Here is a 27,604-nt window from a genome sequence, read left to right as displayed (position 1 = left end):
TCCTTCATTTCTCTGCTGAGTGAGATATATTTTTGTATCCAACTCTCTGTGTGTATTCTTCCTTCCTTTGACTAGTTTAGACAAGAGTGAGGATCAAGTGTTAGCCACTCCCCTTACTATACTCTCCTCCTTGTTTGCATAGATGTCTACATATGCATACTGGTTACATGGAATAATCATAATCTTTTTTCCCTTCTTCTCAGCTCCTAGTGTGTTCCTTTTCCTCTATCCATTCTTCTAGACTAACAGAGCCATGTCCAGACATTCCGTCTCATTAAGACTTGCTTTCTGACCCCTGATAATGTTAGAGTTTAGTGAGACACATATTTCCTTATATGAGAATGCAAGCAGTATATTCTTGTTTAGCCCTTTATCACTGTCCGTTAATATTTTATATTTAAAAGTTTCTCCTCTTACGTTTTAACTTAGAAGTTTCTATGTAGCTCTAGTCTTTCATCAGGAATGCTTGAAGCCCTCTATTTCTTTACAAATTCATTCTTTCCCCACATTTAGGATTATATTCTCTTTGGCTGGTTAAGTTATTCTTGGCTGAAAGCCCATATTCTTTGCCTTCTGGAATATAGTATTCCAAGCTTTCTGTTTCTTTATAGTAGCGGCTATTAAATCATACATGATCCTGATTGTGGCTCCTCAGAAATTTAATGCTTTTTTTCTGTCTGCTTGAAATATTTGTTCTTTGACCTGGATGGAAATCCTGTATTTGGGCTATAAGACTCCTGGAAATTCTGATTTGAGGATTTCTTTTGAAGGGTGACAGGTATATTCCTTCTGTTTGCATTTTGAAACAGAAATTCTGCTTCTGAGTGCTATTAGTAAGTTTTCTTTTGAGATTTCTTGAAATACGATGTCCAAGCTCTTGTTTTATTCATTGTGCTCAAAAAGTTTGATGAAATATGATGTCTAAGCTCTTGTTTTATTCATTGTGCTCAAAAAGTTTGATGATTCTTGAATTTTTTCTCATGTTTCCCATGTTAGTTGTTTTTACTATGTTTTGTTTTACATTTTCTTTGTTCCACTCCACATTCTCCCCTCCTAGTTTTTTTGTTTTGTTTTGTTTTTTTTACTTTGCTTTAGTATTTCTTGTTTCCTTATTAAGTCACTGGCTTCTATTTGGTCCATTCTAATTTTCAGGAAGTTTGTTGCTTGGGCAAAGTTTTGTACTTCTTGTGACAAGCTTTCCAGTGCCTTTCCAATTCTTTCTCCCATAGCTCTAACTTCCTTTCTAATTTTCCTCTAGCATTCTCTTTCATTGACAAAAACATTTTTAAATTAAAAAAAAGGCAACAAAAGGTTTGTTTCATCACTTCTAGGAATTCTAATTGAATTTGTGTCCATACTGTACATTTCTTTGAGGTTTTTTCTGTAGATGTTTTGCAGTCATTTTCTTCTTTTGGGTTTGAATCTTAAGCATCCCTGCCATCATAATAGCTTTTTTGGTGGGATTCTTTTTTTGTTTGTTCATTTTTTCAAACTATTTTCTGATTTTAGACTTGATATTAGGGCTAGGCTCTGCCATACTCCTGGAAGGAAGATCTGAACTGGTCCTGTTGCTGCCTTCTTAGGATGTTGAATGCTGTCCTGTTGTAGGATCTCAGCTCAGGCTGGGGACTTGTAAGCTTTCAGTTTTCCCAGAGTGGGCTCATCCAGGACAAAGTCTGATTGACTACTCTCCCCCTGGTATGAGCTCTGGCAGTTTTTAAACTGAGTTTGGGTTGGAGTAACAGCAAATTGCGCTGAAATCAGTCACTATCAGCCATTGGGAAGCTCTGTTGATCCAGTGACAAAACTTCTGGCTTCCCTTGCATTTAGGATTCCTGCCCTGGTTAGAGTTTTGTAGGTTTCAGTCACATCAATATTCCTTACTTCTGAATCTACTTCTTTTTTGGTAAACCCCCCTAGGTCTCCCTACCTGGGAAAGCCTTTCCTACCTTTGAAACCAAGTAGAAGAAGTCTAATCCATTTCTGCATGATAGTTCTTTAAGAATTTTAAGGTTGCTATCATATTCTGACTACCTTTTGTAGGCTAAACATGCACAAGTTTTTCTCATATGGCTTGGTCTCTTGAACTCTCATTATGCGCAGACATACTCCAATTCAGGATGATAGATTCAGGGCTGGAAGGGATCTCAGTGGCCATCTAGTTCAACTCCCTAATTTTATAGATGTAGAAACTGAGGTCCAGGGAGCTTAACTGAATTGTCCAAGGTCACACAGAAAAGAAGTATAAGAGGTGGAATGTGAACCCATGTCCTATGATTTCAGAGCCAGTGTTCTTTCCCTTCTTCAAGAGTGGGACCTGGAATGGAGTGCACTAGTTGTGGTCTGACCAGAGCACATTGGAGAAAAAAACATCATACTCTCCCTTCCCCCTTCTCCCTTGCCTTGGAAGCTCATCCTTTCTTCATGTAGGCCAAAACTGTTTTGCTTTCCTGGCTGCCCCACCACATAGTTGATGCATTATTAGACCTGCAGGCCCCTCAGAACACCCAGATCTCTGTCATAGAATCAAATATCTAATCATGATTCTCTTGTTTTGTACTTACTTGATTTTCTAAATCCAAATGTAAGCACTGATATTTATCACTGTTAAATTTTACCTTAACAGCCTATCTAACTAGCAGATAAAGACCTTTTTGGATCCAGACTCTGTCATCCATCATGTTTGCTGTCCCTTCCTACTTCATGTCCTTTGCAAATCTAGCCAACACTCCTTCTATGGCTTTAACCAACGCACCAATGAAGATGCTGACTAGCACAAGGCCAAGGAGAGCTTGCTGGAGTACATACACCTCTCAGGACTCCCACTCAAGCTTACACTGACCAGGAATGACTATGCTTTGGGTTCCACCATTCAATCACTTCTGCATCCACCTAAGGAGAGGATCTCTTGGTTCATACCTCCTCATGCTGTACACAGGGATGATATAAGATTCTATGTCAAGGTCTTTGCTGAACTTTTTTAAGCATACCATGCCCCTAATCTATCAGTGTAATAGCCCTATCAACAAAGTGATATGAGGTCTTGTAACTCTATCAAAAAAAGAAATGAAGTTAGCCAGATATGAAGTGTTCTTGATGACCTTCTCATATTGGCAAAAGGCTCATAAAACTTTGAGTAATCCGTGTATTTTGCCAAAAGAAGCCAGCTTCACTGACTCATGTTTTATGAACTCTGTGCTTTACTCCTTTCTGAAAAGAGAAGTAACATTTACTCATCACCAGCTAATAACAAAAATAGCAACAATATCAAACATTTATTCAGTGCTTTACAATTGTCAAAGCACTTCATGTACAAATAGCTCACTTGATTCTCACAGCAATGTGAGGTAAGTGCTATTATTATTTTCATTTTTTGCAGATAAGAAAACTAAATCTGAGAGGTTTGTTCATTTCCCCAGGGTCATAAACCTGGTGTTTGAGGTAAAATTTGAACTGAGGTCTTCCTGATTCCAAGACATGCTGCTCATTTTAGTCATGATGCTATTTGGAGTTTTTGCAGTAAAGATACTGGAGTGGTTTGCCATTTCCTTTTCTAGCTCATTTTATAGATGAGGAACTTAAGCAAACAGGGTTAAGTGACTTGCCCAAGGTCATACAGCTGGGAACTGTATGAGGCCAGATTTGAACTCAGAAAGATGAATCTTCCTGACTTCAGGCCTGGCACTCTATCCACTGTGCTACCTAGCTGTCCCTGCACCCATTATACCATCAACCTATATCTAGTTATCCAGTATCTCTCCTATTCTTAAAGAGTGCTTTCAAAGATCTTGGACAGTCTCAGGAATCATATTTAGTTCTTTCATCATCCTAGGATAAGACTATATGGGCCTACATCGACAGAAGGTAGATGCTAACTATTCCTTACTTATTTGAGCTTACATTCTATTGACCACTTTTACTAATATTTTACAATCTAAAGATCATTCCCAAGAAAAAATAATATTTTTATTAATTTAACTTTATCATCATCTGATATTATCATCCAATTCACATGGAATGGTCTGATTACTTCTTTAAAGATCCTCACCTCAATGTAGCTAAAAAACTCTAACCCCAACCTAACTCTTTTGTTGTCCTCATCAAACCTATCTAGTTTTACCTTCTGGGATTTAGCACTCCTGATGCCGCTCTTCAAGGAATCCTACACCTTGGCATCCATCCTCAGTTTCCTGCCTTTCTTTCTATCTCCTCGATATGCCTTGTTTAAATCAGAATTAGTGGATGAATTAGCTCTTTGTGTCACAAAACTGGTCTCTTTAGGCAGCTACCCTATTCTTCTTCATCAAAATCACTCCATTTGGGACTTCAGACTTTCATTTTTGATAGTTTCCTAAAATTTCTGGCCAAGATGACTGCCTGAACAGGTGGCAGAAAACCCATCTCCTACAGGCTTGCTATTGTTCTTTGTGACCACATTTGGGGTTTTCTTGGCAAAGATACTGACGTGGTTTGACATTTCCTTCTCCAGATCACTTTACAGATGAAGAAACTGAGGCAAACTGGGATAAGTGACTTGTCCAGGGTCACCCAGCTAGTAAGTGTCTGAGGTCAGATTTGAACTCAGAGAGATGAGTTTTTCTCACTCCAGGCCTGGTACTCTATCCACTGTTCTCATATACTTACTCCAGTAAAATTCTAAAGTTCATACGAAACCAAAATGATGATTGGTAAAAAATCCAATGAGAAAGTGACTTCTCCTGTCTCAGAACTACACCCATATACCCCCACACACCCCCACCCACCCACCCACCCACACACCCACACCCACACCCACACGCACACACACACACACACACACAGTCAGCTAGAAGCCCAATGGAAACAGGAAAGTGACCCACCAGCAAAGCAAGTGACAGATCAGGATGGCCTCCCAGGTAGCAAGAATGGAGGTTTCCCCTGATGTTCAAGAGGCCCCAGGATGGAAGATCTTACATTTCAAATTTAGACATTTAGCAGCAACCATCTTAGAGTCGGAGCACAAAGACTGAAGATCTTAGTGATCTATTACATCCTGAGATACGAGGAAGGGCCCTGAAGATGTAGCCTTCTGACATTTAACTATCCAGAGGGCCCTAACCCTGAAAGGAGAAGGCTAGCACAGTAACCCAAGTGACCCAGAGTAAAACCAAGCGAGGGCCACCACTCCACCCAAAAGCACATTCACAGGAGGAATTTGGCACTAAGGCAAAGCTCTAGTTCAGGAAGTAAAGCTGGAGAGATGAATAAACCAAAGAAAATATCAACTCAGTTACAAACCTAGTAACTCCCTCCTATCCTGAAAAGAAGGCGTGAGCAGTTCCATAATAACTGCAAGCAGAAATTCAGAAGAAACATGGATTTTCTATAAGGACTACCCAAATAACTAGGAAAAATGAAGCATAAAATAAAAACTACGGAAGAAAGAACTGCAGGAATATATAACCTAGTACAAAAGAGCAGACTTTACCAATGAAACGTAATCCCTACATGTTGTAGTAGAAATGGATGCTGCTTTAGCAGGTAGGTGACACAGAGGACAGAGCATGGGACCTGGAGTCAAGAGGCCTTGGATACTCAGCAGCTTTGTGATCCTGCCTGTCGCAGTTTCCTCAAATGGGGATAACAACAGAACTTTCTCCTGGGCTTATTATAAGGATCAGATGAGATGATCTGCCATCCCGAATGAAACACACACACACATAATATAAGCATAGTTGAGCAAAACACATTTCTACATTGGGCACATTTAAAAATGTTTGCCACTTTTCTTTCATGAGATGGGCAGCATCTTTCATCATCTGTCCTCCAGAGTCATGGTTGATTACTGCACTAATAAATTGTCCTTAAATCTTTCAGAATTGTTGTTTTAATATTTCTATAGCTTTGATGCTCAAGTATAAATTGTTCTTCTAGCCCTGCTCACTTCACTTTCATCAGTTCATCTCTCTTCCCAGGTTTCTCTGAAACGTCCTTTCTTCATTTTTTCAGCACAATGGTATTCCATTGTATCCATATTCACATGGACAGAGCTTCTAGTCTTGGAGTCTGGAAGAGCTGCATTCAAATTTAGCTTCAGACATTTAGTATGATCCTGAGCAAGTCACTTAACCTCTGTCTGCTTCAGTTTCCTCAGCTGTAAAATGGGGATAATCATAGCACCTACCTCCCAGGATGTCCATGCTGACCAAATGAGATATTTTAAAAAGTGCTTAACATAGTGCTAAGCACATAGTAGGTGCTTAACAAACCAATCCTCCCTCCCTCTCTCCTTCTTTTCCTAAATCTTCCTACTGGGTTTTATTTGAATTCTGTAGAAATGTTGGTGATTTGTGTGGACTTATTTTATACTTTGCAACTTGGCAGAAGCTATAAATTTTTAAATTACTTTTTAGTTGCCTCCCTAGGGTTCTCTAGACATGCTCTAATGGCATTTACAAAAAGCAATTTTGCTTCTTCTTTGTCTGTGCTGCTTTCTTTCATTTCTTCTCTTGGTCTTGGTGCTATGACACGATGTCGAATACAAGTGATGGCTGCTTATTATTGCTTCACCCCTGACCTTTTTCTAAAGGACTCTAGTTTACCCCTCTTGGTTTTATATATATATATATATATACACTTAGTCAAATGCTTCTTCTGCCTCTACTGATGTAATCATATGATTTTTGTCATTATTAATATTGCCAATTATATTTATAGTTTTTCTCATTTTAAAACAACCCTAACTTCCCAGAATAAATCCAATCTGGTAATTGCTTTGTGATCTTATATTGTAGCATTTTTGCTAATAGTTTAACATTTTTGCACCAATGTTAATTAGGGGCTACAGTTTTCTGTCTCTGTTTTGACTCTGTTTAGGCATCAAGACCATAACTGTGTCATAGAAGGAATTTGGCAGGATCCCTTCTATTGTAATTTTTGCATGTAGTTTGTATAATATTGGTATTAATTGTTCATGTAACATTTGATAGAATTTTCTTATGTATCCATCTAGCTCTGAGTTTTTTTCTTTGGGTGTTCATTTATAATTTGCTTCATGTCTTTTTCTGAGATGTGCTGTTTAAATTTTTTTTTCTTACTCTGTTAAAGTACAGGTATTTTATATATTTGTAAATATTCATCTATTCCTGTAAGACTTGGTTTTAGTGGCATTAAGTAGGGCAAATATCTTCTAATAATATACTATAATTCATCTTAATTTCTTCCTCCTTTTTTTATTCTTGATACTTGAATTTTTCCCCCTATTTTTAAACTATATAGTGTTCTGTCTATTTTTTTTAAATGCTGCTCCTAGTTTTATTTATTAATATAATTTTAAAAATTTTATTAATGTCTTTTTTGATTTTGAGGATTTATATTTTGGTTCTGGGATTTAAAAATGTATTGGTAGGGTGTTTTTTCCCTGTTGTTAAATGTTCAATTTGTCAACCATTATTTTTTCTTCTGCTTTTGAAAATATTTAGAGATATGTTTCCTTCTATGCTTTGGCTATATTCTCAAAATTGTGATATGATGTCTATCATTTTTATTATTTGTTTGCTGACCCATAAATTCTTTAGGATTAAGTTATTTAGTCCCCAGTTGATTTTCAGTCCTTTTTAATAAAGTCTTTTTATTTAATTTTTATTGTGGTAGGGTCAATAAAGTATGTGTTTAATATTATTGTTTTGCCACATTTGTTTATGAGGTTTTCATGCTCTCATACATGATCACTTTTTGCAAAGGTTCCATGTGCTTCAAGGAAATATGTATATTATTTCTTAATTCTATTCAATAACCATTAGGGGTTTTTAATTTCTAACTTTTCCAAAATTCCATTTAGGTAGTTAACTTCTTTTCCATTTATTTTTTAGATAGATTTGTCTAGTTCTGACAAGAGTATACTGATGTCCTCCAAACAGCACAGTTTTGTTATTTATTCCTTTAACTTTTAACTATTCATTTAACTTTTTCTTAAGGCATTTTCTTGCTCTGCCATTTGGCGTATGTATCATTATGTACTGAGACTGATTTATTGCCTATGGCACTTTTCAGCAAAATGTAGTTTTCCTGCTTATTGCTTTTAATTAGATCTACTTTTCCTGTTGCATTGTCTGAAATCACAATTGTCACCTTTTTTTTGAATTTAGCTGTAGTATAACAGATTTCACTCTAGCTCCTTAAATTTGTATGAGTCTTTGTGTTTCAAGTCTATTTCTTCTAAGCAGCTAACTGATCAGGGGGATGGTTGCTGAAGGTTGGATTAGCTATGGCAATTTCTTAAAATAAGACAACAATGAAATCTGCCAAATTGATTGACTCATTTCACTTGAACATTTAATGGCCATTTTAGTATTACTAATTGGCCTAATTTCAATATTGTTGTGTCTCAGGGAATAGAGGAGAAAATAGAGGGAAAGAGATGGGGACTGGATGGTCCATGGAGCAGTCAGAACATGCAACATTTATTCATTAAGTTTGCCATCTTATGTGGGTGAGATTCATGGTACCCCAAAATAATTATAATAGTAATATCAAAGATCACTGATAACATATCACTATAACAGACATAATAATAATGAAAAAATTTGAAACATTGTGAGAATTACCAAAATGTGATATGAAGACACAATATGAGCATGTGTTATTGGAAAAATGGCACTTGCTTGATGTAGGGCTGCCATAAACCTTCAATTTGTAAAAAATGCAACATCTGCGAAGAGCAATAAAATGAAGTAACCCAGTATATATTTTCAGGTTCTGCCACTAATAAAAATACTATGCACACACATATACACACATATGTACATATACCCCATATTACAGATGCATATATATATATAATCCTATAGATTTCAAAGTATTTTCATACATATTATTTTATTTGCTATTTATGACAACTCAGTGAGTCATATATTACTATTTTTACTTTCCATATGAGGAAAACTAGAACCTGACTCTTCTGACACTTAGTCCAATGTTCTTTTCACTACCCTGTGCTAGAATCTCTTATTAATTTAGTTACATGATCTTGGTAAAGTCACTTGACCTCTCTATGCCTCAGTCTCCTCACATGTAAAATAGAAATCTCTACCTTAAAGCATACTAGAACAGAATGATATCAAGTGTGTGTGAAAATGCTCTGAAAACTGTTACCCACCATAGAATGACAATGAGAGGAGTAATAATACCTATTATTTACATAGTGTTTAAAAAGTGTTTTCCTCACAATAACACTGTAGAGACAGGCAGCTGAAGTATTTCAATCCCCATTTTATAGATGAGGAAAATGTGGCTCAGAAACCATAGTTTATAAATCCTAGAACTGGGATTCAAAAAGAAGTCTTTCCTGACTCAAACTGGGTGAGGGCATGCTACATTACAATGTGCTGCCTCCTATGTATGCCAAACGACTTTGAAAAAGGAGGCTATTATAGTAATGCAAGGTATTTTATATATATCTTTTATAAAAATGCATATATACTATATCTTGTGCAATCCTATTTCATACTCAGATTTGGCTGTAACACAAATCCATCTAACCAACCAAGGTTCCTGAAATCCAGCAACTACTAAGAGTGAAAGGCTAATGTGACACAGTTGTAACAAACATTAGTTCTAAAAAGAATCTACTGTACGTAGGAAAAACAACAAATGATATAATCTATTTGCAAACCTGTAAGAATAATGATCATGTCACCCCTAAAAGGGGTATTAGTTAAATACCTTAAAATAAGCACCAATTTGTTCACATTTCTTTTTCCATCTATATATTTAAAAAAAAAGCATGATCCTGCCTCTGAGAAGGAGATTATTTGAAAAAAAAAAAAGGTAGTTCTAATACAACTAAGTGCTTAAAAGAAATACCACAAATAGTTTTAGGAAAAGGATTTGAAAAAGGTACTAAATTATGAGGTGCTATAAAACATCAAAGAAGAAAAGTTAGAAAATGTAAAAGGCACTACTAAAACAAGAAATGTGAATTTCTTAATAAATCCAAGTGTAGAACTGACAAAAATGGATTAACCCTGAGGAAATACAAGTGAGGAACTGAGATGCCATGCCAGGGAGCTGGGGGAGAAGGGGAATGTAAAGAAAGGGGGGCGTTGAATAACAATAAGACAGAAAGGATTAACCAAATTTTGTTCAAAGCATGTAATGTGCTCTTTTAAAATAAAGCCTTTACCGGAGCAGGAAGCAAATTCTTTTCATTAAATTATTTGATGTGAAAAGTGCTTTTTTGTGCAGTTTTGCTGGATTATAGTTCTTAAATCATGAAGAAATCTTTTGTTTTTTCTACCTTCTGTATATATGGGGAAATTAGAGCCTATAGAATTGTGTATTATCAAAAAGAAATAAAACTCAGTTGTCCTAATTCTCAACTTCTTTTGCACCTGCCTCCAAATTACAGATTTTCTTTTATGTTGTATCACACTCTGAATACAAAATCAAGAATATACGCAAACCTGGTGCCTTTGGAAATTGCTTTCATTTTCGTTATATGCCAGATTCTAGGTTAGAAGGCTGAAGTTCAGTTTAAAAAGTACAGAATTTCATAAACTGAAAAGCTAATTACAATTTCTCACTAGTTTGAATCTCATGACGTAACTTCAGAATTCCTGAGAGTGACTCGGCATAAGCAGTCATAAGCGCTGAGAACTGATTAATCTTTACAGAGCAGTACTGAGGACAATAATCGACCACAAAAAATGGAGTAGCAGATTTTTCAGGCAGAAAGATGAGATAATAAAATAAAAATTTCCCGCTGTGGCATCTTAGTCCAAACATCAACTATTAACCAGGCTCCAGATTTAATGATCTATTGAAGAGTCCTCTGGAAATAACACTATCTGGAGATGTTTCATAGAATATAAGTTTCCTAGAGATGGGCTGCTGCAATAAGCAACTTTTTGCATCCATCAATAAAAATCATCTAAGATGAAGATGACAGCAGGATGAGAAAAACGTTGGATTTTAAAATGGTGGGCTTGTAAGATACTCTATGTTCTACACAAATAAAAAGATTTAGGGTCTCTATTAGCACTGAATTGGTTTCAGAGACTTGTATTGGAGTTTTAAAGGCAAATTGGAAAATATTTCCTGGAATGACTCCTCACAGCATGCCTTTTGCTACTTAGATTATATTTCTTAAATTCTGAAGAAATCTTTTGCTTTTTCCCCCTTCTGTGCATTTTTGGTGCTGAGCTGTATCCGGTTTTCCCACACTCCCGCTTGTCAGAGAGAAGAAACCACAAAAATGTAGCAAAGCAAAGTTTGTCCAAAGAGCTGCAATTCCATCTCAGGAGGATAAACATTCCTAGTGCCAAGAAATGAGTACAGTACACCAGCACCTTCAAATATATTGTCCCGCTATGTGGTACGGGAACCAACTGACTCATTAGTACAATGAGCCTATCGCTTACTTATAGGAGCAGGAACTAGGATTACACCAAGAGAGACCAACCTGTCAGACCTGAAAGTCATACGTACACTGACTCTACCAGCTAAATGTCTGCTTTTCAACTGCTCTTAAAGATAATCTGGTATGAACACTAAAAAGGATTTGGCAAAGAAAGCTGGAGTTCCTTCCCAGTTTTACCAGTGACCTTCATCCATGAATTTCAGTGTCTTTATTAATCTTGCCTTGGAACTCACAGAGAGCCAGATTTAAGACCTCCTCATTTTAAAGTTGTGAAGACTGAGGTCCAGAGGTGTTAAGTGACTTGCCCAATGTCACACGGTCACTTAATGGCAGAACTGGAGCTAGAACTCACGACTCAACTCCCATTTCAACGTTGTCCCTGTAGAGCTCAGCCAGTAAACATTATTTGTGTGCAAGAAAGCTATTACCACGCAAGTCCAAGATTTTGGCTTTTCTTGGGTTGTGTGGTGATTTAATAATATAATTCAATAGCCACAAAGGACAGCTTTTGACTCATGATTAATCTGAATCAAATACAAAAGAGAAGAAGCAGCAGTTTGTTCCAGCAGTCTTTGTTGGCAACTAAAGTTGATCATGCTAAGTACCAGTAAATATGAGACCTTAATGAAACACCAGGGAAACAAAAGAAAAGCTCACAAGGTAAATGCACCGCTGGAAAAGCATGTCCCATAAAGACACCTTGAACAGATCTTTACTTTAAAAGTGAAGGCTATGAGAAAAGAAACAGTATCCAAATTTGTATCTAACTAATGACAGAAAGGTTAGAAGTGTAATTGGAAATTCAGCCTTCCAGAAACAGATTTAAGACTGAAACTCTTTTTAAGGTATTAAATGCATCCTTAAGATAGAGAATATTTCACAAAAACTGTTAAAACTAAGATCAATTAATTTAATTCGTCTAACTTATATCCAGGTCCATATCTGCTCATTAAAAAGTGTAAAAAAAAGATAAAGAGTTTTTCACAAAACATAAAAGATTCAGACTGTAGAAACGTCTGTCAAAGTAAGTGTGCCCTTCCATTTCTGGAAATTCAGATGTCAAGATTGTTCTCATTTGACTTCAATCGTGGTGGTTGTGGCAAAAGGAGCTCCTCAGTACCATTCACTGAGCACACACATAGTCATATCAGCAGGGAGTTATAATAACCAACTGTCTCAATCCTGGAAGAGCCCAAACACCAATGAGGGTAGACATAATGAACACAAATTAAAATAACAAAAAATAAAATAAAATCTAACAAAATAAAATGAAAAACCAATTATGAACATACCAAAAGAAATACATCTGATTTCTCCCAGATTGCCTGAGTATTTACAGTGAATGGCAGCAGGAAAGATTTAGTAAAGACTAAGTACTCTCCTCTTCAAAACTACACTGTTGTCTTGAAGGCACAGTGAAGGAAGGACAATAATCCTATAATATTTTAGTGGTACAATACTATGACCTAGACAAGAAATTGATACGAAAAAACTTACTTGGAAACTCTTTGCGATGACATCTTCCTAAGCACCTGCTTATGATTGGGTGGGGGTTTGGGGACCAGGGATGAGGAAGAATTTGGAGATGGCACCACTTTCTGTGGCAGACTGGTAGGCTTCTGGCCATTGGCAGTGGCACTGGAGATTCTGTAGCCTGCATTATGTATAGACCACAGATTGGAACTGGGTAATATGAGATTGCCAAAGATAGCCTGCAAAAAAAAAAAAAATGGGGGAAAAGATTGATGCCTTCTACTTATAACCCATTTGCTACAAGTCTTTTAATCTTGTCTAATTATAGCCAGTAATATTGGCGAAGCCCAATAAAAGAGAGAACTGGTCAGCACATTTTTTTTTTTTTTTTGTGGAAAAATCCTCTATTGCCATCCCAGTTTTAGATTTAGAGGGAGAGATGGCCAGAAATTGAGGCATTTCTCAGTGTGCAGTATCCACAGACAGAATGAGAAGACCCGGGATTTTGTCACTGCTCCTCTACTAATTACAAACATGGCCTTGAGAAAGTTCTCGGTTTCCCTAAAATGGGATAAATAACACCCATCTATTGGGAAGACAAAATGAGGCAATTTAGCAACAAGCACTTAAATGCAGAGTCAATAAATCCAAGAATGTTTTTTACTTGGAGGGTAAGCTTATAGACAAATCACTAAAGATCTAGAAATCGTGAAAGTTAACATCTACCTGTAAGAAATGAGGGAAAAGTAGGTTGCTCCATTTAGCAATTGTTTAGATAGTACTCAGCTTGAATGGTTTATTTCTTCTATGGCTTAAGGGTTTCTGTGCTTTTACTTTTCAAGTTTCAGCACTATTTGCAACAGCGCATGATATAAATCAATCTCACCAAAATTCTGATTGCGAAATAAAGTTGTAGAAAAGAAAAGCAGTAACAATTATACCGCACAGTACTTTTCAGAAAAAGACTTTTCAAGCACTTGATTCCATCTCTAGCTATTCTATATTAAACGAGATATATAGGTAGTTTTATTTCTCCACAAGTTAATCAATAAGAGTGGGAGAGAAGAAAGATCTATATTTAAAGCATTCCTCAAAATTTGTTTACACAATGAGGGAACTACCATCAGATGGAGAAACTAATAGAAACTGCTAAAGTGACAACTCAACCATATTCCCTACTCATTTGAAGTTTCTATTTTTCCAAGCCCTCAAGACTCTGCCACTCACCCCAGTTCACTCCCTACATGTTATTCTCAACTCCTTACTCTTTCCCACCACCTCTCCATCCCCATAACTGATCTGTTGCCAAGATGTGTTAATTCTGCCTTTGTAACATCTTTAGTACATACCCTCTTCCCTTCTCTGACATTGCCAGGTCCTCATCACCTCACTCCTGGACTACAAAGCCTGCTGGTGGCTGCCACAAGTCTCTCTTTACTTCAGTCTATTCTCCACTCAGCTGTCAAAGCCATTTAAAAAAAAAACAACACAGTTCTGACCATGTCACTCCCATACTCAACAAATTCCAGTGGCTACTCATCACTTCCAGGATTGGGTATAAAATACTCCATTTGGTTTTCAAAGCCCTTCATAACATTGCCAACCCCACAACCTTTCCAAACTTCATACATCTTACAATCTCCCCGCCCCTTCCCCCAATATATTCTTAGATTCTGGCCTTCTTGCTTGTTCCTTAAACAAGACACTTTCCTCTGGGCATTTCCCCTGGTAGTTCCCAATCTCTGAATGCTCTCCCTCTTTATCTCTGCCTCCTGGCTTCCCTTAAGTCCCAGCTAAAATACCATCTTCTCCAGGAAGCCTCTTCAGATCACCTTTAATTCTAGTATTTTCTCTCTGTATCCTGTATATAGCCTGTTTGTACACAGTTATTTGCATGTTCTTCTCCCTCCTACCCTCCCCCGCCAGATAAGTGTGATACTTAAGAGCAGGGACTATCTTTTGCCTTTCTTTGTATCCCCAGTGCTTAGCATGGTGCCTGGCACATTGCAGGAGCTTAACACATGTTTATGGACTGACTGACTGACATGTTAAAGTCTGAGAATGAAACCTTAGGTAGACAACTGGAAATGGAATTCATCACCAGATGGGGATAGAAAGTAATTCTTTGATATAGCTAGGGACTGGAGAATTCATCAACATTTAAAATGAAAAACACTTAACCTACATTTAATCATCATTGAAAGGTAGAAAGTTCTATATATCTTCCTTAAGAGTACGTTTGTGTCATTACCCAAAAGTCTGCCTTTCAGCAATGATTTGTGCATAGCAATTAGTCTTGTATTCTTAAACATGTTTATCTCTGTCACTGAAAGCAGATTTGTCTTCTGGTCTTTTGAAAACCATCATTACCTATAAAAGAATCTTATTAAAAGGAATAATTCTGGTTGCATAAAAACATACACATTATTAATCTTTTATTAGTTAAGTTCTACTACAGTATAGCATCAAAACAGCAAGCTATTTTGGATACAGTTACTTCTATTCCATTTGCAAACTTATATAAGGATTGCATTTCATTGTAGACCAATATGTTGTGTTCAAAATACGTAATGAAAACAGTAAGCAAAAATACAAGCTCTTCTAATTCTATCTACAAAAATTTGATCAATCTTTCTCTCTAGCAACCAAAGAAACTGAAAAACAGAAAACACAAAATCAACTGAAGAACTGTACTCTTAAAAACTCCCACTTGTCTGAGCTTTTTTATGCTTCAACACATATCTTGAATTGCATTTTGGGGGTTGAGAGGGAGGAAGAGAGACCAAACTGTCCAGTGTTTCTGTATAGAAATATATTTTGGGTAAACTCACAGCCTGATCACTTAGAATCACAGTTTAGAGCTAGAAGGGATCTCCAGCATAATTTAGTCCAACCTTCTCACATTTACAAATGAGGAAATTGAGGCAGGATGTTTAAATGACTTGCCTACAGTCATATAGTTAGTTTGCTGCAGAAGTGAATTGGAACCTAAGTCTCCTGGCTTTCAGGCCAATCCCCTTTCCACAATCCAATAACCTAAATCTATATGATCTTATAAAACGGGAAAAAACCCCTACATCACCATCATCTTATAGTTCCATTACTTGTAGAGTCTATACTCTAATCTGATGTCCTAGGACTCTATACTCCTGATATGCACATACATTGTACTTTGCATTATATTTATCTGCATATTATTTTATCATCTCTACTAGATTGTAAGAGCTTCAAGGGCAAGAATTATTTATTTTTGTATCTCCCCCAGCACTCTGATTGTTAAGGGTAGAGACTGTGTCTTATTTAACTCTTATCTCCCCGGCAACTCACACATAATAATTGTTTGAAAATTTTTAAAATTAATTTTTATTTTCATTCTGAATATAACAAACACCAAATAAAATGAGTATTTGTGTGTATATATAATGGAATGGAAAAAGAAGATCATCTCTATATGTATATAAGAATGAATGAATTCAAAGGGATAGGTTTGTCCTGGTGCTCATTAAGTCCCCTGTTCCTCAGATCTTTTTCCAAAATGAAGACTTATCTAAGGAAATTCATACATGAAAATTCTATGCAGGAGGTCAGTAGTTGGAACAATCTATGTGTGTTACAATCACCTGAAGAACAAGGGTCATACAGTTGGTTATCAGTTAATTTACAGAGAATATAGGGACTTTGAAAGCACTGGTGATTCCTCAAGACCTAGTATCAATATATTAAATCACTCTGCTATATTTGAGTGGCTTTTTTCTTGGGTGTGGGAAACAGCTATGCAACAGAGAGCGGACTCAGAAAACCACAGTCTGAAGATTGGCTAATCCCCAGGAGAAAGACAGGAAAGGTCCTTCTTCTCCCACATGTGTCTGGCAAACATAAGGGCACTCGTGGGTGGGATGGAGGAGTTTCTGATAGACAGAACACAGACTTCAACTTGGAAGGTGAAAGGAGGAACAAAATCTGGGATCTTTCACCAGTAAGTTAGTACTGTTCACTGATTAAATCCTTGGGAGGTTTTGCCAGAAAACTCCCTTCCCTTTAGCCCTCACTCATGGTTTCATGGTACTGACTCTTGGACTTGGATGACTACCTGAGGTGAAATAATTGTCCAGATTCATAGTTAAGAGAATTGAATAAGGCAATACAGGTAAATGCCACATAGTTACTTTTTACAATGGGTGATTATATGGTCTTTTTTCCTAAATAAAAGAAATTTTTACTTTTTTTTATCACTTACATTTTCTATCATATCTCTTCACCTACCCCCCTCCCCCCCCGCCTAGAAAGTTATTGTTTATAAGAAAGAATAAAAAATAGAGGAAGAAAAAAATTCAGGAAAACTAGCCAACATATTGAAAAAAATCTGGCATTCTATTTAGTGTTTGATGTTCATGATTTTCAGCCTCTGGAAAGATGCAGGGGGTATGTATGTATCTTCTAACCTCGCTTCTTTGGAACCAAGTTTGGTCATAATTTCAGTTTTCATTGTTTTGATACTGTTCTTTCCATTAACTTTGCTATAGTCACTGTGTATACTATTTTCCTGATTCTGCTTACTTTACTTTGTATCATCTTCCCATACTTCTCTACTTCTCAGTCACCATTTCTTATGGCAGAGTAACAGTCTATTACATTCATGTGCCATAGCTGGTGGAACCATAGTCGACTGGTATCTACTTTGTTGCCAATTCTTTGCTACTACAAAAAGTATTGCTAAAAATATTTTGGTGTGTGCTGATCCCTTCTTTTTGTCATTGATCTCCATCTAAGTAGTAGAATCTCTGGGTCAAGGGATATTAACTAAAAATCTAGTCACTCTTTTCACTTACTTCCAAGTTGCTTTCCAGAATGACTGGACCAATTCACAGCTCTACTAACAATCTGGGCCTGTCTTTCCATTACTCCTCCCCAATGCTGACTTTTCTCATTTTCAATCATCTTTGACAATTTTCTGGGTGTGAGGTATAACTTCAGAGAGTTGTTTTGACCATTTCTCCTTTTATTAAGTGATTTGGAAGACTAGTTTACATAGTTTTTAATAGTTTGAAATTCTTTTGAGAAGCATTTATTCATATTCATTTTAAGTCCTTCATTTTTATTCAGGAGGTAGGGGCTTCCAGGTACTGTTCTCATGCTATAGAGTGTATCATGACCCAGAGAAAGTCCATATTATGTAACTACAAGGTATACAAATATATTTTAGTGTGGTTATTTCAGGTTGCTAAAGTACTAAAGTGTTTGTGAGCTGAGACTGAGATAACAAGATGAGCAAGTTTTGGACTCAGTTACAAAGCCCACACCACTCTGTCATAATTCTGATGGGGGAGGGGCAGAAAAGCTTAAGCTACTGTTCCAACAAAAGGGCAGCAGGGAAGGCCAGATATGGACCATCCAAGGAAATAAGGCAGCTCTTTGAGCTGCCAAAGATACACGAAACTCTTCAGTGTATCCTTCTACCTCTAAAATGAGCTCTTCTTCCTCTTAACCCTTTTGAGAGGCTCCTAATAGTTCCAGAGATCTAGTTTGGGGCAGAAGATGAATTACGGTGGTTGAGTCTGCAGAGTAATGAAGAAGACATACAATCTGTCAGTCACCCAGAAGCCGGGATGCTGCCATTACATAGAATGAAGTTAACTAGGCTAAAGGAACATCACACCCATGACCTTTTTCTCATCAGAAGTGGCACCTTCTCAAGAGAACCAATAGGCATAAAGCAGCAGATGCTGAGGTTTATGTCAAAGAGACCAGATAAGATCGCGGCTTCTTCCAGAACTTGATAGCAGTGCAGTGAAAAGGCGCTAGACTTAGAGGCAGGAGAGACACACATTCAAATTGTACCTCCAACACTGCTTGTGACTATGGGCAAGTTATTTGGCATCTCTATCTCAGTTTTCCCAACTGTAGAAATGGGAAAATAATATCTATTGCACCTGTTTCACAGGTCTCTCATAAGAACCAAATGATGGTATATGCAAGAGCTTGGGAAACCAGCAGATTTCTGGCTTTTGTTTTTTGGTGGAGACATTGCTGTAGTGAACCACTGGTGAAGAAACCTCTACCAACAAACACTGGCATGGGGAATTTCTTGCACCCATCTATAGACAGTTTAGGACCTGAGAGATACATCTTAAGGAGTAGCCCCTACAAGACTTACAGACCAAGTGATTTGTCTAATAACACTTATTGTGTAATGAGTCAAAAGCTGAATCTAAACTGAGGCCCCAAGACCAGTACTGTTAAACACTGTCCCCAGACTGCCTCTATCAATATTATTATTTTCTCCCAGTAAGGTCCAATACTGTATCCTACTGGCGAGCAACTCAATAAATATTGTTGGCAGACTGAATGAGTTAACTCTTGTAGGCAGCTTCTAAAAGGGTCTTAATCAATGCCAGAGAATAATTTATATGCTCTGAAAAAATGTTTTATAAGCTGATGTTGACTCTTCTGGATTACTTTTCTCTTTTATGTTTTAAAAATATCTTTATTTGTAGATTTACTACCGAGACAACCTGGTGACATATTTCTCTTACTCTTTCCTTGTAAGTCAGTTTATCCTACTTTTAATCATTTTTCCTGCTCTTTTTTCTTTAACCTCTCAAGTAAACGAACTAATTTTTCAAAGCCTTTCTTAACTGAGTCAGCAGAGATTAGTCTAACCCCTAAATATGCCTCATTGTATGAGATACTCCAAAGCTTTGTTAATTTCAGATCCCTCATTTTTATGGTACCATTTTCGCCATCTCTGTACTTGGCACAGAAAAATGACTAAGACAGACAGTGTTGAGTCAGCTTCTGTACTTCTCTTCTGTCTAGGAATTAAGTTTCTTCTCAGTTAATATTGTGATGCTATATCTCTCATTTGTGTTTTCTGATTAATTACAATTATTTTTATCTATGGTTCCTTGCTTTCTACTCATATTTATATTGGAATGCTTCTTGATAATGTCCAATATCATGTAATTAATAGTAAAAAACAGTATTAATTAGTAGTAAGTAATAAAACATTTGAGCTTCAGTTTCTTCATGTGTAAAGTGAAGAAGTTAGACTAAATGATCCTCTAAGAGCCTTTCTGAGTCTGTATTTATGAATCTATAAATGTGGCAAGAAAATTACTTAATTTTATTGTTTTCAAAGTCAATATATCAAAAAAAAATGAGGACATGTTATTCTGGGATTTAACAGCAAGTCCTAAATTCATATTACACCTAATATTTAATCCCTTTAAAATTGAAAAGAAATGTCTTTCTTTAAAGGAAATTTGAAAATAAGCCATTAACTTATTTGGTTAATTGTGGGTCCTATTTTCAGTGATTCATGGATGGCATTTTATTTACAAATTTTAATAATTATTTACATATAGGACTAACTCTACTGTTTATATCTTTGTTTAAATAAATGTATTTCCACAATGCAAGAAACTTACTCAATATGATGGGTTCTACTTTATTTACCACTCAGGAAACACATCATTATATAAACCCTGGAGTCACATGTTCTGTAAGCATTTTTCATATGGCTGGGGGCCATGAAATGAGGAGGTCTTGTCTTTTGCCCATCTTGCACAATGGTACTACTGTTAGTTCTTCACATGCCCATAGACAAACAAACAGATACTAACCATAAATCAGAGTGAAATGACGGAAAGAAGCTGTTTGCTATGCAGCTGTAGCAAAGCAACTTTTTGAGGACACTGAGCATGTTCAAAATGTTCATTTAAAGCACAAGAGCTATCTTCAATAGTTGGTAAATGTACTGCTCCTCGATGCATCCCAAACTATGTGAATTCTGCCAAGTCACGGTTTAAAATGTGATTTCAGAATTTTTGTATTTTCTTCCTTAACCCTGAGGCTTCTTTGGCTAAGGCTATTGAAAACTGCTGTAACTAGGTGAGAATACTTCTCAATCAATCAAAAACCTTAAGCTCAATTCAAAAAGTCTTTAAAAGCCAGTTGATGAAGTAAAATGACTTCAAACAAGTGGTGACTTCAAACAAGTGGTCTGCTTCAGCTGGTTTCTTCATGCTCTCTGGGTCTTACATAAAAGCATCAAGTTAGTTAGAGTGGGAGGCTCCTCCAGAAATGGAACATGTGTGGTTTTCTAGCACAGAGCAAAGGAGTGACCACGTATAGGGAGAAGAGGAGAGAAGAGAAGAGGAGAGGCTTCTGGCCTGTTCTCCTTCCCCATCCTCTTCTATCTAGACTGAAAAAGAAACATTTCAGCTCTTCAAGGTCTACAGAAGATTTTCATTCCCACCTCATCACCTAAACAGCCCTCTCTAGATAAGTCCACAGAAGTGTCCTCCTTGCCAGGATTTCAGGACAGATGAAGCTCCGAGCTCTTCCAGAAGCCCACTCAGCTGAGAAAACACATTATGCCTAAAGGGAACTTCTTGAGCATTTCAAAGACTTTCAGCAACCAGGAAAGCTATGAACTCTTTCTAAGCCTGAGCCTACGGTCTGTCCCCCTGGAATGTATATGTACTTGTGGTAAAGGGGACAACAGACCTTGCAGAGGGAGGACTGTTCTGTACCAGCTCTTCTTTTTGTACCATACTAGTAAATAACCCTTTCTAAAAGCCTCTGAAGGCTGGCTGATGAAATGATTCTTACCTGATAATCTAGGAGGGAAGTACTCTGTGGGGGCGGGCATTTCAAGCCAGTGGCATTCAAAGTCACCTCTGACCCTTCAAGTCTCACTCTAGAACCCTAAGGGGAAGATGTAGTGAGCTTTGCTCTGGGAAGATGAATCATAGTGGGAGCAGAAATTGTGATAAAGATTCTCAGAGCTTAACCAGGCTACACATAATATGAGTAACAACCAACACAAGTGGTCAAGAACTGTAGCTAAAAGACATACTAGAAGAAAACATTACTGATCTTACTATTTAACTGTCGTTCAGATACTGAAACCTTGAGGTATAAGCACAAATGGAGTTTTAAACATAAGGATAAGCACCAGAATTTATAAATATTTCAAAATAGAGTAGAATGCATTAGTTCAGAGTCTACCATTAAGAATTTGTACGTTGACTAGGGTTGCCATAACCAAAGAATCCATCACCGAGAGGCCTGATTATTTGTGACGAGTTTCTCTGTGCTTAGCTAGGCTGGTTCTTGGAAAGCAGATATAGTTTGTTGCTGGGACTGTTCTTGAAGCCAAACTGCCATGGAAGGATCTGGCAGAACTTGTATTCCTTTGTTCTTACCTTAGAGAAATCGGAGTCATTTGTATGCCATGATAAGGCATCAGAGATGCACAACATGGGCAGGACTGGATAGATTGTGATCTCTATCACTGTTTTTAAAATATTCAATAATTTACACTTGCATTTCCCATAACTGATTGAACAAAAGATTTTACTATATTATGTACCATATTAATATAATAATTGTACTACTATCAGATCCTTATAAATCTGTGGTTAGCTTTAAGGTACCCCTAACACCACCCTCCAAGTGAGCAGTAGGAAACTCATTCTAACATGGGAGAGGAAACTTTATCACAACAGGATTTTACCAGTATCTTTTTTTTTTTTTTGGTTGTTTTCCTAGAAGAGTGGAAAACACTTCTACATGTATCTTATTTATCCCCCTGTATTTCTCTCTATTGTCTTATTTATTCTCACAGTCTCTATCTAGAGTAAGAAAAACCACGTTTGTTAAGTTTTTCCTATGTGGGCTGAGTTCAGGTTTGTTATTGTATCTCCCTTGGGGATATTTTATGGAAGGGCCTTTCTGCAGGCACAAATATATTGACTATTTCTTGTTGGCTACAAACTCTTTTAACTAGCAATTAGAACTCCAAGGATATGTTTAAGGGTCAATGCCTTGCCCTTTAGGACTCCTTTTCCTGCTGGTCTTGAAGTATAAGGACAACTCTCTCAACTCCTAAGAAAGCCAGTGCCTAGAATGGGACTACCTCCTATTATGTATTCTTTCCTTTTCTACAGTGCCTTATGGGAGCTCAAAAGGTACCTGGTCTTTTTTCCCTGATGAGAACATGTAGATGTCAGCTACAGAAGTAGTTACAGGGAGAACAGTGGAAGAGGCAGCCTGGGCAAGAGATGAAGAGTTGTCCCAAAAGAGAAAGAACATGGGAAAGATCCCTCTTGTCATGGATCAGGATGTACTCAATGGAAATGAAACATAAAATTGCATTAGCAGCTCTCTTGCAAATGTCCCAATAAGGCCATTCTGTGATTCTTTAATGCTCACTATTCCTTTTTCTGTATAGGAATAAAACCTGATTCCAGTTTGTACCCTGGGTACATTTTTTGACTTCCTCCCCTTTGCTTGGGAGCCCAAAACAGAATTATTCTTAGGAATCCTGTGGGATGGGGTGTGGTGGTGGTGGAAACCTAATTGCACTAATGAGGAGATAGACAACCTCAGAGCAATGAATCCAAAGAAGACTATGAAGGCAGGTACAAACCAGTGACTACTGCCAAACCCTGTGGCCCCAGACTATGGGTAGTTATGTTGGACTATGAATCAAGTAAGATGATCGTAGGGCAATTTTCAGTAGAGAAACAAGAAATAAAAATTGTTACCAGTTCCTGACAAAGGTCATAAAGGAAAAAAACAAAACAAAACAGAGAAGCAGTAGGCGATGAGATCCAAGTTAACACACCCTGAGACTGAACCATACACATGAAATCTTGCTTTCAAAGTCCCTAAGAGCAACCTTGTTGATATTTGCCTTCCATTAAGCTATATGATGATGAAGATGTCCTGGACAGTCATTGCAGCATGCTTGCTCTTTCTGCCATGTTGAGAATCCAGCATATTATTGTTGGCAGAATGAAAAGAAGACTGAAAACTCCTGCCGAGATTCTCCTCCCTTCCCTCCTTTCCCTCTCCCTAACACAAACACACAGCTGCTGAAGTTCTCTGAGACTGCATGGAGGCAGAATTTGTCCAGCCCCTAGCCCTGTGCAATGAACTTTTTGGATCAGAGTTGCAGGAATTGGTTACATATGTGGACTGATTCCAGACCTGAAAGGTGATAGATACATATATGCCTGGAGACACTTGGGCACACACACGTGGGCACAGAAACACACATATTGTCACCAAAGAGCACATTACACTTTTGATGCTAGAAAGGGTGTGAAAGACTTGCTAAGCTTAGCTTCTCCTGGCGCTTGTCTGTTATAGTCACGTTGGTCTCTGTTGGCCCGGCTTCAGGAATCTGGATGAGTGCTCCCACTCTATATCCAGGCTGGTTCAGAAAGTGGTAGAAAGGCCAAAGTCAAGAAACAAATTTTCCTCTCATTTAAAGTGACCCGACTATCATAGAAAATTAAGTCATCTAAAAATTGAAAAGTTTTATACCAGACTGCAGGAGGAAGAAGGATGGATAGAGGTGGGAGGAAAAGAGAAATGTTTTAAAAACAAACCAGTTTTTTAGTTAACGGAAACTTCAGGAGTACTACCTTGGCCCTCAAAATGTACTTAATTTTTCTGCTTTCTGAACTGCTGGACTCTTTTCAGTTTCTATGAGGCAGAGGAGAGAGTGGGAGGGAAGGGGAGAGGGGGTGTGAGCTGAGGCTTAACAAAGGATCACTTTAACAGAAACTACTGAGTAATGGCTCTGCACTGGGCCAAGAATAACATCAGCTCAATGTCAGCAATTAGAACTGGGTCAGTTAGGCCCCACAGCCAGCATGGCCTTCCTCCTAGACCCCAGCATGGCCAGCTACTAACACTGATGTCATCAGCTGTCTCCATTGCTCATGAAAGACCCTCAGACAGAGATGAAAGAAAGGCTTTTTGCATTTTCTTTGAGGGGTAATAGCCCAGTTTGAGGGGGAAATGGGAAAAGAAACAGAGGTCAACAACTCAGGAAAGAAAATACACATCTGTGTGTGCTGTGTGTGTGTGTGTACATACATATGTATATATGTATATCTATAGTACAGTATAGTATGTATAGTATTATTACTCATAAATACATTGTTATACATGTTCAGAGAGGCGCCACAGATACATTTATTGTCATTAGAATGCAAATGCAGATGTTACAATTTGTTTTCCAAAGGGGTTAATCTACTCACTTACACACTTTGAGAATCAGGGTTCACTGAAATTCCCATTCTGAATACTAGGCCCAGATATTAAGGGGCTGCTTGCTGAGCAGCACTAGTGAAAGTACAGTAACAGTGGTAGAGAGCAAGAAAACATTTAGATAACCTGTTTATGAAGAAGCAGTGGCAGAAGGGGAGGAAAAAAAACAATGAAACAAAAGTTCCTAGAAAAAAACTTTTGCCAGACAGTTTGTGTGGGAGATTCTGTGTTTTCAGCTTTCAGACGCTCCCTTCTAAAAGGCAGCAAACGATTTCCCCTTCCCTACGCCCCCAGCAGAGAGACCTTTTCTAATATGGATGCCCCTTGAGATGATTTGGAAAACCAACACAGTTCTAGGATATTCACAGTATGATAAAGAAGTGGGAGGGGATTCTTTCCCTCCTCATTCTGGCTTCCCTGGCTTCCATCAAGTCCCAGCTAAAATCCCTACCTTTTACAAGAAATTTTTCCTAGTCGCCCTTAATACCATTGGTTTCCCTTTGTTGCTAATCTCCAATTTATCATGTGAGAGTATGTTTATACAGACACACACACACAGAATATAACATGCACACATGTATATGGAAAAGAAACAGATAAAAAACTCAGAAAAGAAAACACATCTCTGCATGTATGTATATCCATATTAAAATATGAGTTATTAATATACATTATTTTTATGTTATATGTTATACATAATATATTATATATTGTATATAGTTGTTTTCATTTTGCCTCCCTGATTTGATTTGCATGTGCCTCGAGAGCAGGGACTATCTTTTGCCTTTCTTTGTATCCTTAGTGCCCAGTGCCCAGCACAAAGTAGGTGCTTAATAAATGCTATTTGACTGACTTCCTCACAAGTCGTAGGAGAAGTGTGTCCCTTTTTCAGTTATCTCACTTTTTTCTTCTTCATCTCTACCAGCTGGCTAGGATTGTATTTCTCTCTGTGTCTTTGTCCTAGGACTGTCCCTGTCAATGGCTCTGAGGCACTTTCAAACCCATGTCACAGGATAAACCTTTTCTTAGATGATATGTTTATTAGAATTTGAATGTATTGATTCACATTGTTGATGAATAAAGTTCACACATAATGAACTTTTGAATATGCACAGATGATCACAGAAGCATAGATTTAGAGCTAAAAAAGACCACAAACACGGTTTAGTGTTGTTCAGTCGTTCAGTTGTGTCTGACTCAGTGGGATTTTCTTGACAAAGATATTGGAGTGGTTTGTCATTTCCTTCTTCAGTGTCAGGATATCAGAGATTAAGTGACTTATCCAGGATCATACAGCTAGGAAGTGTTTGAGGCAGAATTTGAACCCAGGTCTTCCTGACTCCAGGCACTGAGCCACCAACTGCTCTTAGACTACTTTACAGATGATGAAACTGAGGCTCCCATTGATAAACTGACTAGACTAGTCACAAATAATAAGTGGTGGGACAGAGTTTGAACCAAGGCAATTTGACTTGCTGTCCTCCAGACACAGTTTCCAAATATATCCTAGATCTCATCTCTTCCCACCCCATTTGTCTCACTTGGGCTTTTTGAAATGACAAAATAAAACAAGATGTTACAATACCTTGGAGATTATAAGTGCTATGATAGTAGTCAAAAAAGTATAGAGAACCTCCTCAAATAAGATGAGAAAGGCTATGTAATCATTACCAAAACCATTTATTAAATCACTACTATTATTATTATTACTATTTTTTACTACACACTAAATTTTTATTTTTTACTTGCAAGTTTTTAGTTTTACTGTTTTACTATTTGCCATTACTGTTATTACTAAACGATGTTAGTAAATCATCAGTGTATGGTATTGTTCAAGTTATTACAAAACAATATCATCTCTAAGTAGTCATTTTATGCCATAAGGTGCTAAAATTCTGGACACTGGATGGAATATTTAATACGACATTTGCTATTTTACTGATTATTCTACACCTTCCAAATCAGGATTCGGATACTTTGTCCATGCCTCTAGAATTTAATCAGCATTTAGCTCAACCTGAACCAACTGCGTCTGGGAAGACTGGGGAAGAGATGAAGAGAGGGAATATATATGTGTACACACACACACACACCCCATATACACAGCCATCCATCCATCCATCTGTACGTATATACATATATATACACACACATACATATAAACACACACACACATCCCATATACACAGCCATCCATCCATCCATCTGTACATATATACATGTATACACACACACATACATATAAACGCACACACACACACACACACACACACCCGTATACACATCCATCCATCCATCCATCTGTACATATATACATGTATACACACACACATACATATAAACGCACACACACACACCCATATACACAGCCATCCATCCATCCATCTGTACATATATACATGTATACACACACACACATATAAACGCACACACACACACACACACACACACACCCGTATACACATCCATCCATCCATCCATCTGTACATATATACATGTATACACACACATACATATAAACACACACACACACACCCGTATACACAGCCATCCATCCATCCATCTGTACATATATACATGTATACACACACACATACATATAAACGCACACACACACACACACACACCCGTATACACATCCATCCATCCATCCATCTGTACATA

The 27,604-nt window shown here is 37.4% G+C and overlaps 1 protein-coding gene across 17 annotated transcripts in view; it reads right to left on the bottom strand.

The window, feature by feature from the left end:
• The window catches only part of TTLL5 (tubulin tyrosine ligase like 5), a 387,986-nt gene that overhangs the window by 52,952 nt on the left and 307,430 nt on the right, over nt 1-27,604 (bottom strand). For 11 of the 17 annotated variants that reach the window (XM_072623508.1, XM_072623502.1, XM_072623503.1 and 8 more), the window contains one exon: nt 12,896-13,110. The exons of 4 other annotated variants lie outside the window; for them this stretch is intronic. In XM_072623508.1, the coding sequence (XP_072479609.1) occupies nt 12,896-13,110 (215 nt within the window). Of the gene's footprint in view, nt 1-12,891; nt 13,111-27,604 lie in introns of those variants that run through there. 2 more of the 17 variants (XM_072623513.1, XM_072623520.1) reach the window with 1 other exon arrangement.

The sequence above is a fragment of the Notamacropus eugenii genome, chromosome 7 (genome assembly GCF_028372415.1).
Source record: "Notamacropus eugenii isolate mMacEug1 chromosome 7, mMacEug1.pri_v2, whole genome shotgun sequence".
Taxonomy (NCBI): Eukaryota; Metazoa; Chordata; class Mammalia; order Diprotodontia; family Macropodidae; genus Notamacropus; species Notamacropus eugenii.
Note: the sequence above shows the minus strand (reverse complement) of the source record. Positions and strands in the feature narration are given on the sequence as shown.